The sequence below is a fragment of the Podarcis bocagei genome, assembly GCF_964188305.1.
Source record: "Podarcis bocagei genome assembly, chromosome: 10".
In the NCBI taxonomy this organism is placed as follows: domain Eukaryota; kingdom Metazoa; phylum Chordata; class Lepidosauria; order Squamata; family Lacertidae; genus Podarcis; species Podarcis bocagei.
The window spans coordinates 50,110,972-50,133,667 of record NC_138135.1 but is presented as its reverse complement, the minus strand read 5'-3'; the positions used below and the strand labels follow the sequence as shown (position 1 = coordinate 50,133,667).

Genomic DNA, 22,696 nt, shown 5'->3' with positions numbered 1-22,696 from the left:
CCCCCCGAAGGGTGGTGCTGCTGCTGCTGCTGCCATGGAAGTCATGGGTAGGCAACCTAAGTCCCAGGGGCCAAATGCGGCCCAATCAACTTCTCAATCCGGCCCGCGGACGGTCCAGGAATCAGCATGTTTTTACATGAATAGAATGTGTGCTTTCATTTAAAATGCATCTCTGGGTTATTTGTGGGGCACATTTCATCCCCCCCCAAAAAAAATAGTTCGGCCCCCCCAAGGTCTGAGGGACAGTGGAACGGCCCTCTGCTGAAAAAAATTGCTGACCCTGGAATAAGATTTCCCTATTTTCATTGGGGAAATGTTGGAGGGTATGTGCTGCATGCGCATACATTTAAAGCACATCCACCTCGGGGGGGGGGGGGAGAAAATCCTGGGAACGATAGTTTCTTAAGGGTGCTGGGAATTGTAGTTCTGTGGTGGCTAAACTGCAGGCTCCCAGGATTCTGGGTGGGTGTGCTTTGAATCATGGGTGTAAGGCAGAATTTTTGATGGGAACCTCAGATTTGTATTGATTTTGATTGATTTAGGGGCGGCGGTTGCCCAACCCCAACCCCCGGCTGCGCCGGGGGAAGAGATTTTTTGGGAAGAGATTTTCCCAGCCCTATCTGAAGACGCTGCGGACTGAAACCACGCACGGAGGGTGAGACCCTCGCCTTCTCCGGGAGGGCTGCGCAAACAGGCAGGCTCCCCTCCCTGGTCCCGTTGCTGTCGAGACTCCCCGGGAGAAGTAGCCCCGAGCCAAGCGCGCGTGACCCACGGAGCCCCCCTGGGTCCGTCCGGGACGCGCGTGTCCCGAATCCTCCGGGCGCGCCCGCCTCTCTCTCCGCCCGTCTCTTGGCGGGCAGGCGAGGGCAGCAAAGCCTCCCTCGTCGCGTCACTTCCCGGGCAAGATGGCGGCGCCCGCGGGGCCGTGAAAGATGCGGCTCACTCGGAAGCGGCTGTGCTCCGCGCTGCTGGCCGCTTACTTGCTCTTCTCCCTCTACGCGGCTTACAGCGTCTTCCTGAAGCCCCGCCGCCCGGCCGCCTCGCGAGCTGCCGCCCCGAGGGAGAAGCAGGGGCGAGGTAAAGGGGACTCCTTCCTTCCTTCCGCCCCACCACCTGCCCTGTTGCTCTCTGTGTGACAAGCATCCCCAGAGTCATTTATTACTGTACTATTATTAGTATTTAGTTTTAGGTATGTATAGGATTGCAGTCTTGGCTCCTTGAGAGGCCGACTCTCTGCACTCTCCGTTACAGCAGGATTTGCATTTACAGAATTGGGGAGAAATGCAATGTTTGCAAGACCGGACAGGCACATACAAGTCCTAGTCTGTTTCTATATGGTGGTGCTTCAAGTGATGTATCCAGGGGACTGTCCAGAATTGGGGTCAGACTTCTAGGGGACGAGGGCACTTCCGGAGGGCCCCCCCCCAATATTTGAAGGGGGATTGCCATTCTAATGGTGTGCATGCCCATCTTGTGATCCATTATGTGGGGGCAGGGCTTACCCGTTTCCCACCCCCCATTATTTTATTCAAGTTGGCACCCCTGATGGCCAGATTCTGAGAGTCCACAGTCTTGTACCATCAGGCGCTTCCCAAGAACTCCAAAGTGCTTTTAAGAAGAGAAAGGGATAGGTATATATTGTTGTAGATTCTTTTGGGCTTGATTGTGTTAGAAAATGGTAACAAAGTATAGGAAACGAGATTCATGCAGAGGTTGGAACGGTGTCAGGTTAAAGTTGCCACCATTGTTTTTCATTAAGCAAATCTATCACAAGCAGATGTGACAAACTGGTATTTAACTGTTGAAGCAGATGTTAATATCAGGTGATTAAAGGTAAATGGACCCCTGACCATTAGGTCCAGTCGTGGCTGACCCTGGGGTTGCGGCGCTCATCTCACTTTATTGGCCGAGGGAGCCAGCGTTTGTCCGCAAACAGCTTCCGGGTCATGTGGCCAGCATGACTAAGCCGCTTCTGGTGAACCAGAGCAGTGCACAGAAACGCCGTTTACCTTCCCGCCAGAGCAGTACATATTTATCTACTTGCACTTCAGTGTGCTTTCGAACTGCTCGGTTGGCAGGAGCATGGACTGAGAAATGGGAGCTCACCCCGTCGCGGGGATTCGAACCACCGACCTTCTGATCGGCAAGTCCTAGGCTCTGTGGTTTAACCCACAGCACCACCCGCGTCCCTTATCAGGTGATTACTTCATAGTACAATAGACCAACCGGATGTTTTGCAACACAACTCCCATTGACTCTGGCTAGCATGGCCAATGATGGGATGATGTGAGTTGTAGTCCAACAACATCTAAGAACATACATAGAGCATGCTGCATCAGGCCAGTGGTCCATGTAGCTCAGCATCCTGTTCTCACAGTGGCCGACCAGATGCCTGCAAGAAACCCACAGGCAAGACCTGAGCAGAAGAGCACTTTCTCCTCCTGCGGTTTCAATCAGCTCCTCTGTTTGTGGAGCAGAGCAAGAGCCATCATGGCGAGTAGCTGTAGCCTTGGCTAGTAGCCATCTGGAGGTTAGCAAAGGCTGGTGTAGACCAGGCATAGTCAAACTCGGCCCTCCAGATTTTTTGGGACTACAATTCCCATCATCCCTGACCACTGGTCCTGTTAGCTAGGGATGATGGGAATTGTAGTCCCAAAACATCTGGAGGGCCGAGTTTGCCTGTGCCTGGTGTAGACTATGTATTAGGCCTTAGAACAAGAATTTTACTTTTTGGAGTAAAGTCAGCAGCTTCCAGCATAAGTATTCATTATATTCGTTATATTTTCATTAAGGTGGTAGCATAGGAAGAAAGTGGTGTAGATTGTCTATCATATTTTGTGTTATTGTTAGTATTACTTTGTATGCTTGGAAACAGTTGGTACTGAATTGCAGGTTGAGTAAACCAGGGGTTCCCAAAGTGTGGTCCATGGACCTCCAGTGATCTGTGAGCTTCAGCTCTCTGGTGGCAGCTCTGTAGAGCAGTGGAGCTACGTGTGAAGAGTGCTTTGTGCGTAATCACAGTGGCTGCTCTGTCTTTCTTTGAACAGAAGTCTGCCTGGAAGATGGATGGGATGGGCCAGAAATGATGAGGGGCAGAGAGGCTCTGACTTCCTCACAGGAATAAATTCAGGGCTGGCATCAAAACAAAGGAAGAACCCAAATGGGGAAAAGAAACAGATAAGGCACTGAAGAGGAGTGGAGAGTTAATACATATGGAAATGGAAACAGTAAGAAATAAATTCGTTTAGCACAACAGACATATCCATCACACTGAAATAGTCATATTGATTTTAACTGTATTTTTTTATAACGTCTTTCATTACTTATTGTATTTTATCGCATTGAAAGTTGAAGTCCAAAATACTTTAGCACCTAGTGCAGAAAATTCATTAAGTGGTCTGCCAAACCCTTTGCAATTTCCAAGTGGTCGAAGCAGGGCAGAGTTTGGAAATTACAAGCTTTGTAATAAAAGTTGGGCCTTTTTTTCTGAATCCTAGCCAGTCACTTCAGTTTTCTCCAAGCTACTATCACAATCACTCCTGTTATGTGTGGCAACCAAAATGAAGGACAGGACAAGACTGTGGAGAGGGTCCCTATAGGTTTGCAGGAAAATTCTTCCAAACTCCTAAAAGCACTTTAGGTAGGATCAGTCTAAATGTGCACCTGAGCACAGATATCATTTATTAGCAATTTTTTGTTTTCCTTTGGATGCGTGCTCTATAGAAAGGAGAAGTGCAAAGAAACAATCCTTTCTTCACTCATCCAATATAGGCTCACAGTTCCTACACAAGCTCATCTGCCCTCTGGTGTGCATAGGTACGAATAACACTGCTTAGTGAAACAGCTGTCTAGTTTGAATGTCTATTTCTGAGTTCCTGCTTCAGCCAAGCCGCAGCCACAATAATAATAATAATAATAATAATAATAATAAATTTTATTTATATCCCGCCCTCCCCAGCCGAAGCCGGGCTCAGGGCGGCTAACAACAATCAAATAATCAGACAGTAAAATAGTTACACAATCTAAAAATATTTCATTATAAAAATTAATTAAATCAAATTGAAGGCAACCAATTAAGCAAAATTCTGTGCAGGTTGCCAGAGGAGGGAGTCAGGCTGCGCCCTGACCAAAGGCCTGGCGGAACAACTCTGTCTTGCAGGCCCTGCGGAAAGATGTCAGGTCCCGCAGGGCCCTAGTCTCTTGTGACAGAGCTTTCCACCAGATTGGAGCCGCAACCGAGAAGGCCCTGGCTCTAGTTGAGGCCAGCCTAACCTCTCTGAGGCCTGGGACCTTGAGGATGTTATTATTTGCAGACCGTAGGTTTCTCTGTGGGGCATACCAGGAGAGGCGGTCCCGTAGGTATATTGAGCAAACACCTCAACTGTTGTGTTTCTAACATGGTTGAAGCTTACAATAGTTCTCTCCTGCTTTGTAAGATCAGTGTGTGCATGGTGAAGGAAACTCTCACATGCATAGTGTGAGAGTGCACTTTGGGATTTAGTTTCTCTAATAATGTTTGCCACATTTTACATTCTTCCCTTATCTTGTGTGTGTAAAGTGGAAGAAGGAAAGAGCTTCAGGTTTAAATTGTGTTGGCCTGTTGGGTAGCCATTACCACAACCCCAGTAAAAGTGCTCATCATATTTTCTTGGGTGGTATTCCCTTTCCATGGCTCAGTCTTTTAAGGAAGGCAGTTTGCATGCCCCGTAAGGTAGCCAGGCAGGCATGCAATGGGTGATTTATTACATTCTCCATAATAACGTAAGCAGCTACCTGAGAGAATCTCTCACTTCTTCCAAAATCCAAGAGGGGTTAAGACTAATAGGTTAGCTGCTGTGACTTTAGTGAGCTCTTGTGTATTCTGCTGTTATGTAATGATTCTATGAAGTTAAATGACTGGAGCAAAAATGTAAACACATTTTAATAAAGAAGGTAGAAAAGCCAACAAGAGGCAGCCTTACCAGCTGAGCCAAGTGAAACTCCCTCCTGGAAGAACTGCTCACCACAATTAGGATGGAGGAAAGGGAAAATGAATGGGTAAGCCTGGTGGGGATGGGGGGTTGGAGAGGAGTGGGACAGTACACACCTGAGGTTCACACCTGTGCCCCATCAAGAGTTCAAGGCACACAGAGCACCTGCAGGACCCTGGAGAGCTCCCAGAGTTCTAACATGATAGCTTTGTGAACTGTTTTCTTGACAAGTACCTGCACGCCAGCCTGTTAAATGGCTCTTACCTTATTCTGCCATTTTTTGCTCCTGTGGAACTGAGGAGACAAGGGCACCATGCACGAGTCATGTGATCTTTGTGGTCAGGATGTAAGATAAGGCCCAGACGTGTCATCCCTGTTCCACTTTGGAATGGACAATGCCATCCGTCATTACCAGCCTTCATGGACTGATAAGGGAGAGAACTTTGAACACTTGTTTATATAGCTGGGTTTTGGCTCAAGAGCTCAAGTTAAAGCATTTTAGAAATGCTCCCTTGGAAAAGGAAAAAAGTGGATTTTGGGTCCCTGCACAGAAACTCATTCCTTCAAAAGCAGGTGGCAATACCGTGCCCCATAGTTGGGAGGGTCCTGAAGATGGTCCTGACAGTTGTGTGTCTGTGAGTCATGAGAGGCAACACTGAAAGAAGTGTGACGTTTGTTATTAGCCGTGACTCCCGCTAATTGATTTACGAACCTCGATTAGCGATTTATGGCTGCCCGGCACGCTTCCGCTCCTGCTTCTCTCCGTCACGGCTCAGCAGAGCTTCGCACAGCGGTGTAAAACTGTCACCAGCTTGATTCAGTTCCCAGACAAACACACAGAGTCCCGTTTGCCTATTTACAGCATTTATTCCAGCATTTCTCAGGAATTTCCAGGGCTATTAGCAGCCATACCAAGACTGCGTCTTTTCCCCACAAAGTACAAAGTGGGACTGACAAACTCCTCCCAAAAACTCCTCCCAGCTTCTACAGCTGACGTCAGAATGGTGAGGCATCATGGGAACAACTTAACCAGTTAAGTTCCAACTCCCACACCCCCTCTTGCATCACATTCTGACAAGACCCTCTGAGTTCAACACCTTCCCCTTTGCCTTGTGCCCCTTCCCGGCATCTTTCCCAGGCACCTGTTGAACCCCTTCAACACTCCCAGAATCACACTGTGCGACACTTTTCCACGCACCTGTGACCTGATACCCTACTGACCCATTAGGGCCAGCAGTTGTGTCTTCTCCGTCAGACGTTTCCCCCTCTGACTTGACAATCCTTCCGTGAGCTTTCTCCATTACCGGAGATGAAGCCTCACACCTGGACATTCCTTTCACAACCCTTGGAGATGCCCAAACCTGCCCTGAACCCTGACCCTGGACCTGGTCCCCATCACCGGGATCTGAACCCTGATTCTGAACCTTGTCCCCGTCACCGGGATCAGTCTCTGCCTCCCTCTCCTCCCCTTGAGGAGACTTTGCACCCGTCACCTGGTGACGTATTTCCTTTTCCTTGAAAAACTTCTCCAGAGCAGACCCAGTAAACTGTGACCCTCGGTCGCTCTTGAACCTTTGCACCCTGGTGGAGAACCTTCGTTCCACCCCCGCAACCCAATTCTGGATCAGTTGCGTCACCTCCCCCTCTGATTTGAGAGAGAAACACCAGCCAACCTGGCTGTGGCCACCTGTCAGCGACAGCACATACCTGGCCCCACCCAGACTCTCAGACCTCTTGGGTCCTGACAGATCTGTGTGAACAAACCCAAAGGGCTCTTTGGTTACCCTCCCAAACCCGGGAAAACCAAGCACCTTTGCACCTTTGCATGCCCTGCACCCTTGGGACCTCCCACATTGTGTGATTTTACACCCTTTTGTGCACCTGTGCAACTTTTGCACATGACTGGGAACCTTAGCACACTGCACCCGTGCTTTTCCAGCATTCCCACAACCCTCCAGAGGTGTCTCCAGAACAAAGACGTTGTTCTCCCTCTGCACGTTGACCCGTTGTCTCCCTCCTCTGAAAATGGAACCGGTGTCATTTTCAAAACGAGCATTGTATCCCTGCTTCTTTAGAGCTGATACATATAAAAGACAACACTTAAGTCCCGGCACAACGTAGAACTTTTGCTTCTCCTGGAAAGAAAAGAACACGTTAGCCACCACACCACAGACTGATTTTTGTGTTCCGTCTGTGAACCTAACAGTCATCCCTGTCAAAACAGCCCTGCATTTCCGCAGCTTCCCAGCAGATGTCTCTGGGATCAAATTGCAATTAGCAGCAGAGCCAATAACAACACTCTGCTCTGGCCTTGTCCCACGAGTCTCTTGCTGGCACCTGGCTCGTTCACCAGCCTCAGTCTCACGCCTGGTTGTTTTTTCCAGACCAGTTGCCATGGAAACCCAACTGGTTCCCATGGGAATTCAGCAGTTTGACCTTGACAACATCCTGTCTTGTCTCTCTGCTCCGGTGGGGGCAATCTCGACGCAAATGTTGAACTCCAGTGGAAAAACACTGCTCGGGGCTCCCAGCTGGCTTGGCCTTCCTCCTTCTGGAACGGCGCCTCCCACCAGCCTCGCCCCCCCTGAAGCTGCTCTTCGCTCCAGCAGGTTCAGTGGAAAACTTTTCAAACTTGCCTTTGGAACTTTCCGCCCCCCCGACATGCTCACTAGCACTCCTTGAGGCTAAATCATCAGGAACAGGGGCTCCAGCCATCTTTAGGCTTTTGTATTCCTTCTCCAGGGCTCTGGCCTCCTGCTGAAGCTTCACAGCAAACACAGCAGGACATTTCCAAGTGCCAATAGTCCCTTTGCCCCCCTCTGGGGTCCCACAGCCTTTCCCAGCTGTGCACTGGCTTCCACGGAGGTGGTCAGCGCCATCTTGTCTTTCTGTTCTGTAGCAGCCACCTCCCGGCCCTTGCTTTCCGCCTCCAGCCTCACAAACACCCTGGAGCGCTGAACGGCCTCTGGCTTCCTGGCACCCAGAACAGTAGACTTTAGATCAGCAGCCAGGTTGCCCAACTTCTTAAAGTGAGCCTCCCACAGTCCTCCAAGACCTGGCAGCCTGCCATCCTCTTCCGTTCTCCCAAGGGGCCCCCAAGCTGTACTCACAAGATCACCAGCTCATTCAGCACCCGTCCGGAGAAACGATTCCCTGCTGCTCTCAGCTCCTCTGGCTTTTCACGCAACACAGGCACTCTCTGCGGTTTGCAGCCAGCTGCTTTCAAACTCCGCAGCTGCTCCTTTGCCTCTTAACACCAGGCACAAAGTCCTTCCGCCTCCTGCCGGCCCCCTGCTCGACATCGCAGATCAAAGCTCCCGGCAGTATCTTCCGTGACAGTTTTACAAGCGATGATGATCCATAACCTGTGACGTTTGTTATTAGCCGTGACTCCCGCTAATTGATTTACGAACCTCGATTAGCGATTTATGGCTGCCCGGCACGCTTCCGCTCCTGCTTCTCTCCGTCACGGCTCAGCAGAGCTTCGCACAGCGGTGTAAAACTGTCACCAGCTTGATTCAGTTCCCAGACAAACACACAGAGTCCCGTTTGCCTATTTACAGCATTTATTCCAGCATTTCTCAGGAATTTCCAGGGCTATTAGCAGCCATACCAAGACTGCGTCTTTTCCCCACAAAGTACAAAGTGGGACTGACAAACTCCTCCCAAAAACTCCTCCCAGCTTCTACAGCTGACGTCAGAATGGTGAGGCATCATGGGAACAACTTAACCAGTTAAGTTCCAACTCCCACAAGAAGCACATCACAAAGAGTTACAGCTGACTCCTTGATAGCTGCCTTATTCCAAGTTAGACCATTGGTCTATCTAGCCCAACATTATATGCATTGACCAGCAAAGGATCTCCAGTGTTTCAGACAGAAATCTTTTGCAGCCAGGGTTAGAAGCTGGGACCATGTATTGTTCTGGTTTCACAAAGGAGCCCCCAGAATAATTTCAGCACCATGGAAAGCTCCTAATAAGCCACTTGTTCTAAACAAGGGTTGGAAGTAAACTGAGGCCTTTTGAGTCTCTGCCTCCAATCCACATTTCCCAGGCTCTTCCCCCTTTGGGAGAAATAGTCTCTTAAAGGGTCAACCCTGTGGCATGGGAATGGATATTTCTACTGTATTCTACTGACCTGTTGAACTGGACAGGTACTATTGGGACCCTTGATTCAAGTGAAGGTATCTCCAAGGATCCTGGCTCCAATCTATGGGGTCTGATGCTGTGGCATTTGGTTCAGTGGCTCCTTCCTGCCAGTCTTGGATTCAGTGGTCCCCTGATTACCAGCATTAGGATCACAGTCAGGAACATAATCTGGCTTCTTAACCAGTGATGTTGTAGCCTTCTGCTTGGTTTCCTGATCATTGCTGGACTTTGGGGTCATGACAGACTATTTGCATAGAAAGCATATGCTGAGTTATGTTTCCATGATGTTTTTTATTATATAAAAAAGTATTTATGCACTTCAGGTGTCACAGTTTTAGTATATGTACAGCATGGGCCTGTAACAACACATTCAACAAAGTTCTGGTGTAATGGTTCACGTGGTCTACATTTTTTATACTTAGAACATGCTGTTTTGGGAACTGAAGAATGGAATCCTTGGGAAGTTGATGAGAAAAACGATTTGCAGCGGAAGTCTGCAAATAGTCTTCAACTGTTAAAAAAGATGCAAGTGCAACAGGAACAAACAGACCTGAGGGTACAAATTTGGGGGAAAGCTGCTATTGGTAAGCGCTTGTCATTAGCAATGTGATTGCTGTTTCTAAATAATATTGCTTCACTCCTTTGGTTCGATCCTTAACATTTCATTACTGAACTATTGCATTCAGTGGGTTTACTTCCTCATAACTGAGTTTAGGATTATAATGTTAGGCAGGATTCCAAGCCCATTTTGCTGATAGCAAGCCTTGTTAACTTCCATTGGACTAGCTTCCTAGTAGATATTATTAGGATCATATCTTGTAAAATGGAGCATAACATTTCCTGCCCAGTGATTTAAAAATTAATTTGACTACAGATGTTAAAAGTTTCTGAACGTACAGGGGCAGATGGGGCTCATCAACCTGGGAAGGTAGCCCATAGGAGAAGGAAAACCCTGATCCTAAAACTCCACTGCCTTGCGGCTATACTCATTCATGAGAAAGGCTTCAGGAGTAAACCCCAAGGAAAAGTCCATTCCTGCTACCTTGCTGAGACTCCTCCTTCAGCTCTGGCTCCTGCCTTGTGGAAGGCACAAACCTCCATAAATCTCTCCCCCCTTCTGCTGGATTAGACTTTGGCCCCATTTCTTTTTCCACCCTTTCCTTGGAGCCCTGCCAGTCCCTGACACCTTTCCTATTTTTCTGTATTCCTCTCATTGATTTCACATTGATGGTATAAAGCCCTTTTCAGTGGTAAATGGACGGACACTCTCTATGATGCTTCTAAGGTTTCTGAGGGTGTCTTTCTTCAATACTGAATGGGGTGGAATGTTAGCCTGAGAGTGGGATCTGTCAAAGGCAGCTCTGCTATCAGGTTTTCCTCCCAGTGGGCCAGGGCTTCTCTCCATGCCAAATATCCCAAAGCCTTATATCACCTTGCAGATATAAGTGCACCTTGCATGCATCAGCACTCCTGTAGGTTTCTCATCTGCTTAGATCCCCTCCCTAAAGCACCCTTCTTTGCTCTTCTTTATTGCAGACCTTTATTTACCTTGCCAAGTTGTGTTGCTTTATTGGAGTTGGCCTGCTTTGCTTCTTTTTGTCTTCATTTCTCGTTAAGGTATCTAGGAGTTCAGATGCGTCCCATATTGTTCAAACTATAAATCATGTTTTCATAGGCCTTTACCTGTGGCAGCATATCTTTGAAGGTCTTCTTGAGCCTGCGGATGTGTCAGCCCAGTGGAGAGAAGGAAGCGTCACAGCAGGGAAATCATTCTTCAGGTACCGACTGTATGATACCCCTTTTAAGTTTAGTGGTGGCAGTATTTCATAGCCCAGTGAACATATTTAACGTAATTTTGTGCATTACTTAGTGAAATTGTTCAAACAGAATGTTTATTCAACAATGAATAATGTGATACTTGCCTGCACATTGGTTGGTACATCTTTGTGTGTGTGTGTGTGTGTGAATATATATGTATTGCTGGTACAACAAGCCTTGGGGTCAGGCCATGAAGAGTTGGCAGCAACAGACAGTGCAGGACAAAGCCTTATGGTGATCTTAATTTCTTGGGAGAAATTGCACAGTTCCTCTTCATTCCATTACAAAAACGATAGAGCAAAATCCTTTGAGCATCAGTGGTAACTATTATTTAAAATGTCCATCTGGTGTGTTATATTGCATTATTTGTAATACCTGTAAACCTTGCAATGCCTGTCCTTTGTCATTCACAGCTTCATTACGGGTCCAGCTGTAGTCCCAGGCTACTTCTCAGTAGAAGCTGACAATGTGGTTCTAGTGCTGAATGGCCGAGAGGAAGGAAAGATCTCCTACGCCACTCAGTGGCTGCATTATGCACAAACATTAGTACAAACTCACAAGCTGCAGCATGTTGCTGTTGTGTTGCTTGGAAGTGAACAGTGCAAAAATGAATGGATTTCCCCTTACTTAAAAAGATATGGAGGGTTTGTGGACCTGCTCTTCATAATATACGACAGCCCCTTAGTGAACGAAGAAGATATTTTCCACTGGCCTTTGGGAGTTGCTACGTAAGTCCTGAATACATTCAGGAAAATATTTTTAATTTTGCATATGCCTAAAAATGTCCTATGTATTTACGTGTATAACAGTTAATTAAGATGGGATATACGTTGAATACATAATGCTTTGTAGAATAGCTGTATTAAGCAAAGAATAGCATTTTCCTATTGTTGATAGTGCTAGTTTTCACTTTTGGATTAGGATTATTGTGTTTAAGAATCAGAAATGATTTGTTGATTAAACTACAGTTTTAAGTGGGTGGGAATTCAATTGTGAACACAGTTCCTTGGAAGAAAACTCCACTGGGCACATTGGCCCTTCCTTCTGAGTCAACTTGTAAATAATAATAATAACAACAACAACAGCAATAATACTGTAATAATTTATTACTTTACCCCGCCCATCTGGCTGGGTCTCCCCAGCCACTCTAGGCAGCTCCCAACAGAATATTAAAAACATGATAAAATATCAAACATTAAAAACTTCCCTATACAGGGCTGCCTTCAGATGTCTTCTAAAAATCAGAGAGTTGTTTATTTCCTTGACATCTGGTGGGAGGGTGTTCCACAGGGCGGGCACCACTGCCTGGTTCCCTGTAACCTTACTTCTCGCTGGGAGGGACCCACCAGAAGGCCCTCGGAGCTGGACCTGCTGAACGATGGGGGGTGGAGACGCTCCTTCAGGTATACTTAGCCAATTGCTTCACAGGTTGCATTCTTTCAGCTAATATATACCAGCATTTACATTGAGACTCTTTTTTAGAAAAGTTAGGATTGTATTTAAATTAAAGAGATCTGATTTTATATTTGTATACTACTTTTTCTCACTGAGGGGTAGTTGCATAACTATATCGGTGATATAGTGGATCTGAACACAACAGAATTGAATGAAACATGGTTTTGCAGGTATCTGGGCCCCCCAGACCGCACTCTTGGTGGGATGGAAATAACTATAGCATGTGCCACTGTCCTGTTGCTCCATTAATGTTAGCAGATTTGGGGCAAGAAGAGGGGCTCCTCCCATCACCAGTATATCCTATGGGAGATGCTTATAAAAGAGTTTCACCATGGGGTTTTCCCTTGCAGCCTAAATCTTAGAATGAAGTGGAATAACTTGTCAAATGGATAATAATAAGAAGAAGTTTTGGATTGTGAATGCATTGCTGGTCCATTTGTTCAGGAGCTCAGTAGATTGTGCTGTGTTAAAAATTGGCTAAAGCAGGAATAGTGATCCCACGGCCTACAGATGGGATCAACCAGCATGGTCAGTGGCCACAAACAGTCATCCAGTAACATCTGGGGGATCTCAGGCTGTCCTTCCTTGGATCAAAGATTGATAAAAATATCACAGAGACGAAAAAAGCAAGAAGAGTTCTTGCGTGCGAAGGTTGTACTTGGGGAGTTGTACTCCACTGCTGTAAATGTAGTTGTGAATGCTGTACTAAGATGGAAAGAGGGGAAAGGACATACCTTTCACTTTTGTGAATGGCTGACATAGAAATGAAAGAATGAAGCCAAATGAAAGAGCCTTTGAATTGATGCACCATTTATTAGGGGGAAAAGAACGGCACTTTACATTCTGCATCTTCTCAACAGGCTCACGTAACCAAATAAACAATTAGGGGTGTCAATTTTAAAGAAGCCAGTCACTTCTGCTGGCAAGAAAGTAGATGTAGATCAGGAATAGAAAGTTCTGAATAAAATGAAGGGGCAGACTAGCATGGAAAAGGCTGTGAGCAGAGTTGGAGACAGATAGATAAGTTTGACTGCTAAACAGATTCCTATGCATGTCTACTAAGACATAAGTCCCTCTGAATGTAATGAGACTTCCTCCAAGGAAAGCATGCGTAGGATTACAGTCTGAAGTAGGCATAATGAAATGTGATTTACAGTCCCGTAAGTACGCTGTGGATTGCAACCTTCATAAACGAATAGTTCCAAATCCTTGCATTCGTGGTCCCCCCCCCCCTGACAACTGCTTCATACACAGAGACATGTTTTATTTTCATTACAGCTACAGATACTTTCCTGTAGTTGAACCGAGTTGGTCAATGCTCCACACGCCAAGACCGTACCAGTGTAATTTCTTAGGAACCGTTTATAAGAATTCAACAAGAGAGATCCTAGTGGACGTCCTGAAGCAAAATGGACTCGATAAGCTTTGTTGGATTTCAGCCAGAGAAGAGTAAGAACTATAGTCTATAACAGCAAAAATATTAACAGTTAAAAATACCAATGTTTTATGTTGACTGCGTCAGGATTTTGATACCAATTTGCAATAATTGCCCGCATTTGGGGGGGGGGGTGTTTTGAAATGCCAAAATGGTTGGATGATGGCTTTATGATAAGGGTTCAAATACCATACCAGCACTTTATAAAACTGCTATATGCATCGTGATGTGCAGGTAGAGTCCCAAGATGATGATGATGATGATCTGCCCATCTGGCAACAGAACACTAAAAACAGAATAAAACTTCAAACATTAAAAACTTCCCTAAACAGGGCTGCTTTCAGCTGTCTTCTAAAAGTCAGATAGTTGTTTATTTCCTTGACATCTGGTGGGAGGCCGTTCCACAGGGCAGGCGTCACTACCGAGAAGGCCCTCTGCCTGGTTCCTTGTAACCTTACTTCTCGCAGGGAGGGAACTGCCAGAAGGCCCTCGGAGCTGGACCTCAGTGTCCGGGCTGAACAATGGGGGTGGAAACGCTGCTTCAGATATACTGGGCTGAGGCCGTTTAGGGCAGGCACAGGCAAACTCAGCCCTCCAGATGTTTTTAGACTACAACTCCCATCATCCCTGCCCACTTTCTATTTTTGAGCTGTGTGTATGAATGCATAGAATTTGAATGGGAATTCTTTAGAAATAGTTTGAGATGTGCAGCACTCAAGGTCAAAGCACTGTTGTTCATTCTCTTGACTATTCCAGTTTGTTATTTTATAAATCCTTTAAAATATGTGCTCTTTCTTTCTGATCAACCTCACTCAAATAAGTGAGGTTGTCCCCGAGAGGGGGCAATGACAATAAAGATATTATTAAAAAGAAAAAAGAAAATCAACATAATGACTTGGGTCTGTTCCATCTGTGTGTGTCCCCCAAAAGCCCCCTTTGCCCCCCAATAGTCACCTGAACAATGTGGGATGAGAGTCAGGAGGCTGCTGAGATGGGGGAGAGGACAGGAAACATTCATTTTGTGAACTTCCTTACGTTAACTTATCTTAGGATCCAAGCCATTAAGCTCTTTAAAACAAGGCAGTAATGATTGATGAAGGCACTGGGGAAACAGTGATGTAAACTATCCACTCCCCAGTTCTTAGATATTACAGTTGTAGCTGTGGCTGCTACACCGAACGGCTGCACTGAAAATGTGGTGTGAATCTTTTGTTTTCCGCAAAATTTGTTGTTGACGAAGTATGCACTTTCAGCATCCTTTTGTCTTTTTTTTCTAGGTGGTGGCCTCAGGAAACAAACGAGAGCCTTCGAAACTACCACGACGCATTGCTACAGAGTGATCTCACGTTATGCCCAGTGGGAGTAAATACAGAATGCTACAGGGTTTATGAGGCATGCTCATTTGGCTCCGTTCCTGTTGTAGAAGATGTAATGACACCAGGCAATTGCGGAAATTCATCTGTGTCCCACAGTGCCCCACTGCAATTACTAAAGACCATGGGAGCTCCCTTTATCTTTATTAAAAACTGGAAAGAACTGCCTGCCCTTTTAGAAAAAGAGCAAAATATGACTTTGCAACAAAAGATTCAGAGAAGGAAACAGCTTATGGAATGGTATCGGCAATTCAAAGCACAAATGAGACAAAAATTTATTAGCGCACTGGAAAATTCCTTTTTAGCTAAGGACGGAGGAGGTTAATTGTTACTCTGAATAGACTATAGTGTAATGCGGATCGTTGGAAGCCAGAGCTGCTTCCCACATTGGTTTTTCCCCAACGAAATAAAAATGTAAACATAAATGCATGTCCACAATATAAGGATCCTGCATGAATACCAGCTGTCAGTGTTGATGAAATGGATTCGCAGGCCACCTTGCAGTCCCATCCACTATGGAACTCTCTGAGCAGATTTGGTGGCAGACTGCAGGGAGAAAAAGAGGAAAGAATGCCGTTTTGCATGAGCAGAAATCTGCTTGTATAGTGTTAGATGTTGCCTAACGGCCTGAAAATTAATTAAGAACTCAGTTTACAAAAAAGAAAGAAAGTCTTGTCACTGAAGAATCTGCCTCAAATCACGTCAATAAGTTTATTTGTTTATTTTCAATATTTAGTTACCACCCAATAACTAAAGTTCCTTGAGCGGTTCATCAGTAAAAATTAAAACCATAGAACACATAATGAAATGTATGTTAAATCTAAGCAACGACAAAACCAGCCGCAAAATAACACCAGCAACAAAGATCATCAGTGCAACAGGATGGACAAGCTTAGGAAAACGATGGAGGTATTTCATTGTTTTCCTGACTTTCTGAAAATAGGATTAAAAACACAGTGGGGTTTTAATTAGCTTGTTTGAGTGTGGAATAAAACAGGTTCAGTGAGCAGAATAAAATTATCCAAACTAATCTTTTTCCAGCAAAGAGAATTAATAAAACTCTGTAAGCTGCTGGTGGGCAGGAAGTTTCAGTCTATTTCTTCCACAGCAGATGAGCTCTTGTCTCCCCACAAACAAGACACTTTACCACTGCTACCTGAACGTGGGGTTCGAAACAGGAATTCACCACTTTTGACATAGAGACAGGTGTGTGGTGACTTTCAGATGGGAGTACCGTATTGCAATCTATGTAGAGCTGCATTTGAATACGGTTCAGGAGCTTCTGCTAGTGTGAAATGTTTCCGCTTGGCTGTTGACATGTACAAGTAGGCACCATCCTGTAACAGCTCTTTTGAGACTCCTGCATTGGCTACCAATCTGTTTCCCTGGAGAGCTCGGGTCCTGATTGCCTCTCTTCTAGTATGAAAAATACAGCAATCTCCCGCTGCTCCCCATCAGCATTAAAAATGACTTGCTTCTGCTTTTTTGTGAAGGTCATATTGGCCTCCGCACACTAAACTGGCCTTCCCTGTTTGTAACCTCGTAGTTTGGAATTTGATCTACTGTGGGCGAGCCGTATTGACTTCTTCCCTGTTATTTTTCGGGAGGCAAGTTAAGACTTCTTTCTTGCTGTTGATTTGAGGGTCTTTGTTCTGCTGACTAGCTGTTTTATTCTTGTATTTCAGTTTTCCTTACAACTTGTTTCACGGTTGTGTGTTAAAAGGCTTTCTGTGTTCATAAAGTTATATACAAATTACTTAAACACAGTATAAAAATCAAGGTCATAGCAAAGCCCATTTCATTCAAACTAATAATAATAATAATTTTATTATTTGTACCCCGCCCATCTGACTGGGTTGCCATCCACTCTGAGTGGTAATTTTGCAGTAATAGCTATGGGGGGGGGGGGGACAACCACCACAACTACATAATGACTGTGGAGTCCAGATGCCATTTGTATGAAGTGTATTCCAGGGAGGGTCTCTTCTTTTTTAACGTTGAGAATGCATACTCATTTGTTGTTGTTCTTTAGTCGTTTAGTCGTGTCCGACTCTTCGTGACCCCATGGACCAGAGCACGCCAGGCACTCCTGTCTTCCACTGCCTCCCGCAGTTTGGTCAAACTCATGCTGGTATCTTCGAGAACACTGTCCAACCATCTCTGTTGTCCCCTTCTCCTTGTGCCCTCAATCTTTCCCAACATCAGGGTTTTTTCCAGGGAGTCTTCTCTTCTCATGAGGTGCATACTCATAGGATGGTTAAAAATTATTGCCAATGCATGGGGGAATCACTTCAGCCAAACAGCTTGCTGCAAGGAGCAGCATCTATGTGATTGCATCTTTGGCTGCCATGTCACCAATCGCATATATATGAATGGGGCTAATGTATTGCAGGTCAGGGTGGAAGGGCACTCATATATGTGTAGGCAGGTGTTTGCACACTCCACAATACTATGGGTTCTACGGAGCACATGCAGTTTAAAATCCATCTATTTTTAAAAAGATGAACTTAAAGTATTAAAAAGAAAAGTTGTGTTGCAATTGTATACACACTTTCCCCTACAAGTAAGTTGAATATAGTCCAGTTTATTTCTTTAAAAAAAATAATGATTAAAGATTTTCCTCGTTTACAAAAGCACATGCATTGTCTCTTTCTTCAGGTTGTGTTTTCTACACATCAGTTACATTTGTTGTGAGACATTGGTGTTATATGTTGGGTTATATGTTATATGTTATATGTTATATGTTATATGTTATATGTTATATGTTGGGTTGGGAAGAAAAGAGGGGGAGAGGGGGTGGGGTGGTAGAGCTTATGTTCTTTTACTTAGTGTATGTCTGAGGCTTTGTGGGGTTTCAGGTTTTTGAGGACCGTATCTATTTCCTCCGGGGTGATAGGACTGTTCATTAATTCTTGCTCTTCAGCGGTTAAGGTTAGCATGTCAGTCCTGCTAGAAATTTTCTGATTCCTTCTCAGATGACTTGTGGGAGGTGTATAGATTGGCGTATTTTGTGTGTGTGCAAATTCTGAGGTTATTTCTTTGGAGAAGAATGTTTTGCTGCCATCATTTTTGGTGATGCAATGTATTCTTGTTTTGAGTGTTGTTTTTTCCTTCCCCTGTTTGCTAATAGTCTGGAGTTTTTCCCTCCTTACTCATAGAAGCGTTTTTTTGAATATAGGATGTTGATCATTGTTTTGTTGATTTCTAGTGAGTTTATTTCCCTTCTTTTTTGTCCTATAAGTTTAAGGAGTCTTTTAGCTCCTGTTTGTAGCGTGATGAGAGGGCTGTGATGTCTTGTTCTATTTTGCTAATTTTTGAGGAGGTTTGTTTTTTAAGGGATGCTTTCTCTTTTATGCAGGCTCCCCTGGTGACTGCTTTCATTGTGTCCCAAAGGAGCGAAGTTGTAATATTGTCTGCGTCATTTTCTTTGAAGTAGTTCTGGAAAGTTTTCTTGAGACTCTCCGATTAATTTGTTTGTGCTTAGGATGGGACTGAAAGACCATGTTGAGGTGGTTCGTGATTCGTCTTGTATTTTAAGGGTAGCATCTACTGGGATGTGGTCTGTGATTTTGATGTTACCTATGTTCATTGACTCGAACAAGGGGGGCTAAGCCTTGTTTGAGCAGTATGCTATCCCGTCTGTACATTGTGCCATGGAGTCTAGTTTTATTTCTGAGTTGAAAGGGTTGTATCCAATGCTACTCATACTCAGAGCAGTCCAATGAAATTAATGGACTTGACTATCATAGGTCCATTAATTTAAGTGTGTCTACTCTGAGCAGAACTTAGCTGGATACAAACCTAAATCAGTGTTTCCCAACCACTGTTCTGCGGCACACTAGTGTGCCGCGAGATGTTGCCTGGTGTGCCGCGAGATGTTGCCTGGAGGGAGGCGGGCGTTGAGAGGTGGGGCGGCGGCGGCGAGGAGAGGCCGCCCAGCGCGGGGCTCTCGCCGTCTGCCTGCCTGGCTGCCTGCGAGCTCGGCGGGCAGCGCCTCCGCCCGCAGCGCCCGCCTCGCGGCTCTCATTCCCTGCCAAAGCTCACCCAGCCAAGCCGCGCTCTCTTTCCTGCCTCGCTTTGCTGCCTCCTCCCCCCCCACCCCCAAAGCTTGGAGGTTCCCCGGCAAGGGGGAGGGAAAAAAATTGAAACTTACACTTTCGTGCGTCCCTCCTGGCGTGACGCTGCGCGCTGACGTCACGGGGCTGTAATGGTGGTGTGCCTCGAGATTTTTTTCATCAAACAAGTGTGCCTTTGCCCAAAAAAGGTTGGGAAACACTGCCCTAAATCATACTTCCTTATGCTCCTTGGTGCCGTACCTCTTGCTTTCCCCGGAATTCTCTTTGTTTTTCATGGTTTCTGAGCATAGCTGTTTCCACACATTCCCCGAATACCATCTTCAACCCCAAGTTTTTCATAACAAGGATTTTTCATCTTCTAATAAATTTCTCCATCCACCCATAGCAATATGGAACAAGCAAAAAAAGCCAAACAACCCCAAACCATTAATGAATGAAAAAGTGGGAGTCTGACAAAATAAAACATTGCATATGGCCTCTTCAGTGGTGCTCTTTATTGGCTTTTGCAGAAAGCTAAGCCACAAGACAGCTGTTTTATTTTAAAAGGAGGCAGCTGGTACGTGGGCAGCCCTTGTGTAGGGCAGCTGTGCAACATAGCTCAGCCTAGTACAGTTGGTATTCAGGGAGGTCCCCTGAATTTGGGGGGCATTTATTATCTGTCCAAAATGGGAATGCCCAGCATTGAACTCCAAATAACATTTCCCCAGAAAACAAAATACAGTGTTCAGAAATTTAACAAAAGGTTCTGCATATAGTACAATATGCAACTCAGTCAACTGGGTTCAAAACCACTCCCAACGTACTCTACGTTGGCCCACCAACACTGTAAAGTGAAATTAGATGCAGCTAAACCCCGCTTGAAAGTCATGCTCTTGCCAGTCAAGAGTTGCCTGGAGATCACAAGAAGATTAATCTTGAAGGAATCATAAGAAATACTAGATCAAGAATGGAGGAGGTGGGTGCTGGTCTTGGTTCCCCGCCCCCTCTTACTACCACAATACAGTAGAAGGCTTTGTCAATTTATTTTTTACAATAGCAGGTTCATTTTCAACATTTTCATTATCTGATGGATGCAAGCTTTTCCCTTGGTTTCTGTTTTTTGTTACCAAGGAAACGGCTTCAGCTAATGAAATGCATTTAAATAGTGTGTTCATTTTGGTGTACAATGTTCATTCACTGAATTCCTGATCTGTTTTAAAGCTGCTGCTTTCAAAATATTTATCCTACTCATGCCTTCGTACATTTCCATTTACTACATGACTGCAGTGGCTTAGGGATCCCAAGGTTTCTTCCCCATCTGGGCTCAACAGGTCTTCCAGTTGCACAAGGAAAACAACAGATTAAGCTGTTGCCCATCACTGCATGTACATGCAGGGGGAAATGTTGCATTCTGAATTTTGGCCTGTCTCAAATGTTAAAAGCAGTCAATAAAGAAACATTTAAATAGGCAACCATATGGAAGCTTTATTTTATTTAATTTCTTGGACAGAGACACTTGTTTCATACACAATGGAAAGCTGTATATCCAAGACAGGCAAGTATCAGGTTTAATGCTACATGAAAATGAACAAACGCAAATGTTGGGGCATAAGGACAAAAATAGGACCTTTGTTCTCTGCCTGTCCTTCAAATACTGCTGAGCGGCTGGTTCATTGTGTTGTCTCCGTAGAGCAATAAGATAGCAGATCCTTTCCAAGTGGTCTGCATGTCTCTTGAAGGTACCTGCTCTTTCACATATCAAGGATGAAAATATGGTGGTTGCTGATGGTTGTATTTGTAATTTTTTTACCTTTGTAGAATGATTCCCACAAGGCAGCTTTAAATATCAAATGATGTTATGCTTTCCCTGTTGATGAGTGCAGCACATGCCTTGAAGCTTCTTCTGCCTGCAGCCATTCATGCTTGTTTGTTCCAGTGATTTCTCTCTACTAATTACATTTAGTAATGTAAAATCCTAAGTCTCTAATCAGGTCTCTTGGGTTTTGAGTACTTGGGCTTGTAAGCAATTCCCATCATCTTTCCTCCAGCCTAAGATAATTCATAGCGGTTTCGGCTGTAAATAGTCATATGTGTGTGTGTGTGTGTGTGTGTGTGTGTGTGTGTGTGTATAATAATAATAATAATAATAATAATAATAATAATAATATTGCAGGCCTGAAATGGAATATAACTTACAAGGTGAGTTTAAAAAGTAGTTCTTAAAATTGTACGGGTGGTGTTTTAGGCATAATTTTCTTCCTAGAAGAAAGATGACTCCTACAGGAGACATCATCAAAATGGATTCAAAGGGAAGGGAGGTTTGATTTTTTTAGAGAGCAAAACAGTGGTACAAAAAGCTATGTACAGGAAGCTATCACAAGCCCAAGTCCCAGGGACACCATCTGTGATCAAGTACACAACACTATATTAATTTCACTTCATATACTGGTCAAGCTAAGCCAAACCAAGCCTATCTACCTGATGAGATAGAGATGGAAGTTTTATGGTCACATGAATCCTATCAAATGGAAAGCGGTCATTAAAAAAAACAACAACCAGCAAAGCCTTTTGTTGGCATCCGTATGTGTGGGGCCTTTTCACCTCTTATAACATTAAGACACAGAGTATGTGGAGGCAAATGGGGTATCTAGCTGAACTGGTTTGTCGTGTGTGTTGTGAGAACAGGGACCAACAAAACAGGCAATTTGAGATATAACACAATATAGGCATTTACTCTAGCTCTGCATTTTTGGTGTTCCTAATTTTGAGCTGTTCCTAATTAATAATAAATTGCAAGCACTCAGAAACCTGCATACGAAGATGGGCTTTGTTTTACATACCTCATCGCAACCCATAAACACCTCTCTCTCTCTCTTTTTCAAACCAAGGCTTCTGGGAGGTAAAATTATCCTCTGGGACTCTTATACTGATCAGACCTGAGAGTCAGAGCTTAGTGACCACTCACTTGCAAATTTGGACCAGGCCTTTGAAACAGGCCTTCCTGGTTGAAGATGGGTGAGATCAAGAAAATATAACTATCAGGATGTAGATCTTCCTTGGCTATCACCAGTTACCAGACATTGATCAATTGATGCTTTAGAGAGAACATTATAGCAAAGTTGCTGAAGTTCATCATATCCTGATTTGGAATATGAATTTGTCCAGCGTGCCATGCTTGGCTTTATTGGAAACTGAGTATCATTTCTTCCAGAAGTCCTAATCTGGCTGAGGACTCAAAGCAAAGTTGTGCATGTCTGAGGTCAGCATTCAGGCTGACCTGGCTGCTCTACAGATGGGTGCACCAAAGATCTTCCTGTTGAAAGCGTTTCTCATGATTAAATTCTGGCTGATTGCTGTGAACCACATGACCAGAACACACAACCCAACAGCAATCTTGTGAATATCTTCTCTCTGTTTCAGTCCATTGTTTCAGTTGTCCCT

General features: G+C 44.9%; 1 protein-coding gene and 1 long non-coding RNA gene across 6 annotated transcripts in view; both read left to right on the top strand.

Annotated features, from left to right (window-relative positions):
* Window positions 1-17,833, top strand: part of LOC308596651 — a 118,639-nt gene extending 100,806 nt beyond the window's left edge. For all 3 annotated transcript variants that reach the window (XR_014012606.1, XR_014012607.1, XR_014012608.1), the window contains exon 2: window positions 17,439-17,833. This is a non-coding gene — a long non-coding RNA (uncharacterized lncRNA). The remainder of the gene's footprint in view (window positions 1-17,438) is intronic.
* RXYLT1 (ribitol xylosyltransferase 1) lies at window positions 675-17,833 on the top strand. Of its 3 annotated transcripts, XR_014012542.1 has the most exons (7): window positions 675-1,077; window positions 9,542-9,703; window positions 10,795-10,897; window positions 11,351-11,665; window positions 13,671-13,841; window positions 15,105-17,217; window positions 17,453-17,833. XR_014012542.1 is itself a non-coding variant. In XM_081211753.1 (6 exons), the coding sequence occupies exons 1-6, from the start codon at window positions 933-935 to the stop codon at window positions 15,523-15,525; spliced, it is 1,317 nt and encodes a 438-aa protein (XP_081067879.1). In that variant the 5' UTR covers window positions 675-932; the 3' UTR covers window positions 15,526-17,833. The 3 variants fall into 3 exon arrangements, 2 of the variants coding, with proteins under 2 accessions (XP_081067879.1, XP_081067880.1); XM_081211753.1 differs by having other exon boundaries at window positions 15,105-17,833; XM_081211754.1 differs by lacking the exon at window positions 675-1,077 and adding an exon at window positions 2,724-3,227 and having other exon boundaries at window positions 15,105-17,833.
* Window positions 17,834-22,696: the final 4,863 nt, after the last annotated feature.

Bases quoted from the DNA above. Each gene is read 5' to 3' on its own strand.
- RXYLT1 (XM_081211753.1), top strand. From the start codon at position 933: ATGCGGCTCACTCGGAAGCGGCTGTGCTCCGCGCTGCTGGCCGCTTAC. The intron at 9,704-10,794 runs GTAAGCGCTTGT...ATGTTTTCATAG, and splicing joins TTGGGGGAAAGCTGCTATTG to GCCTTTACCTGTGGCAGCAT. The intron at 13,842-15,104 runs GTAAGAACTATA...TTTTTTTTCTAG, and splicing joins TGGATTTCAGCCAGAGAAGA to GTGGTGGCCTCAGGAAACAA.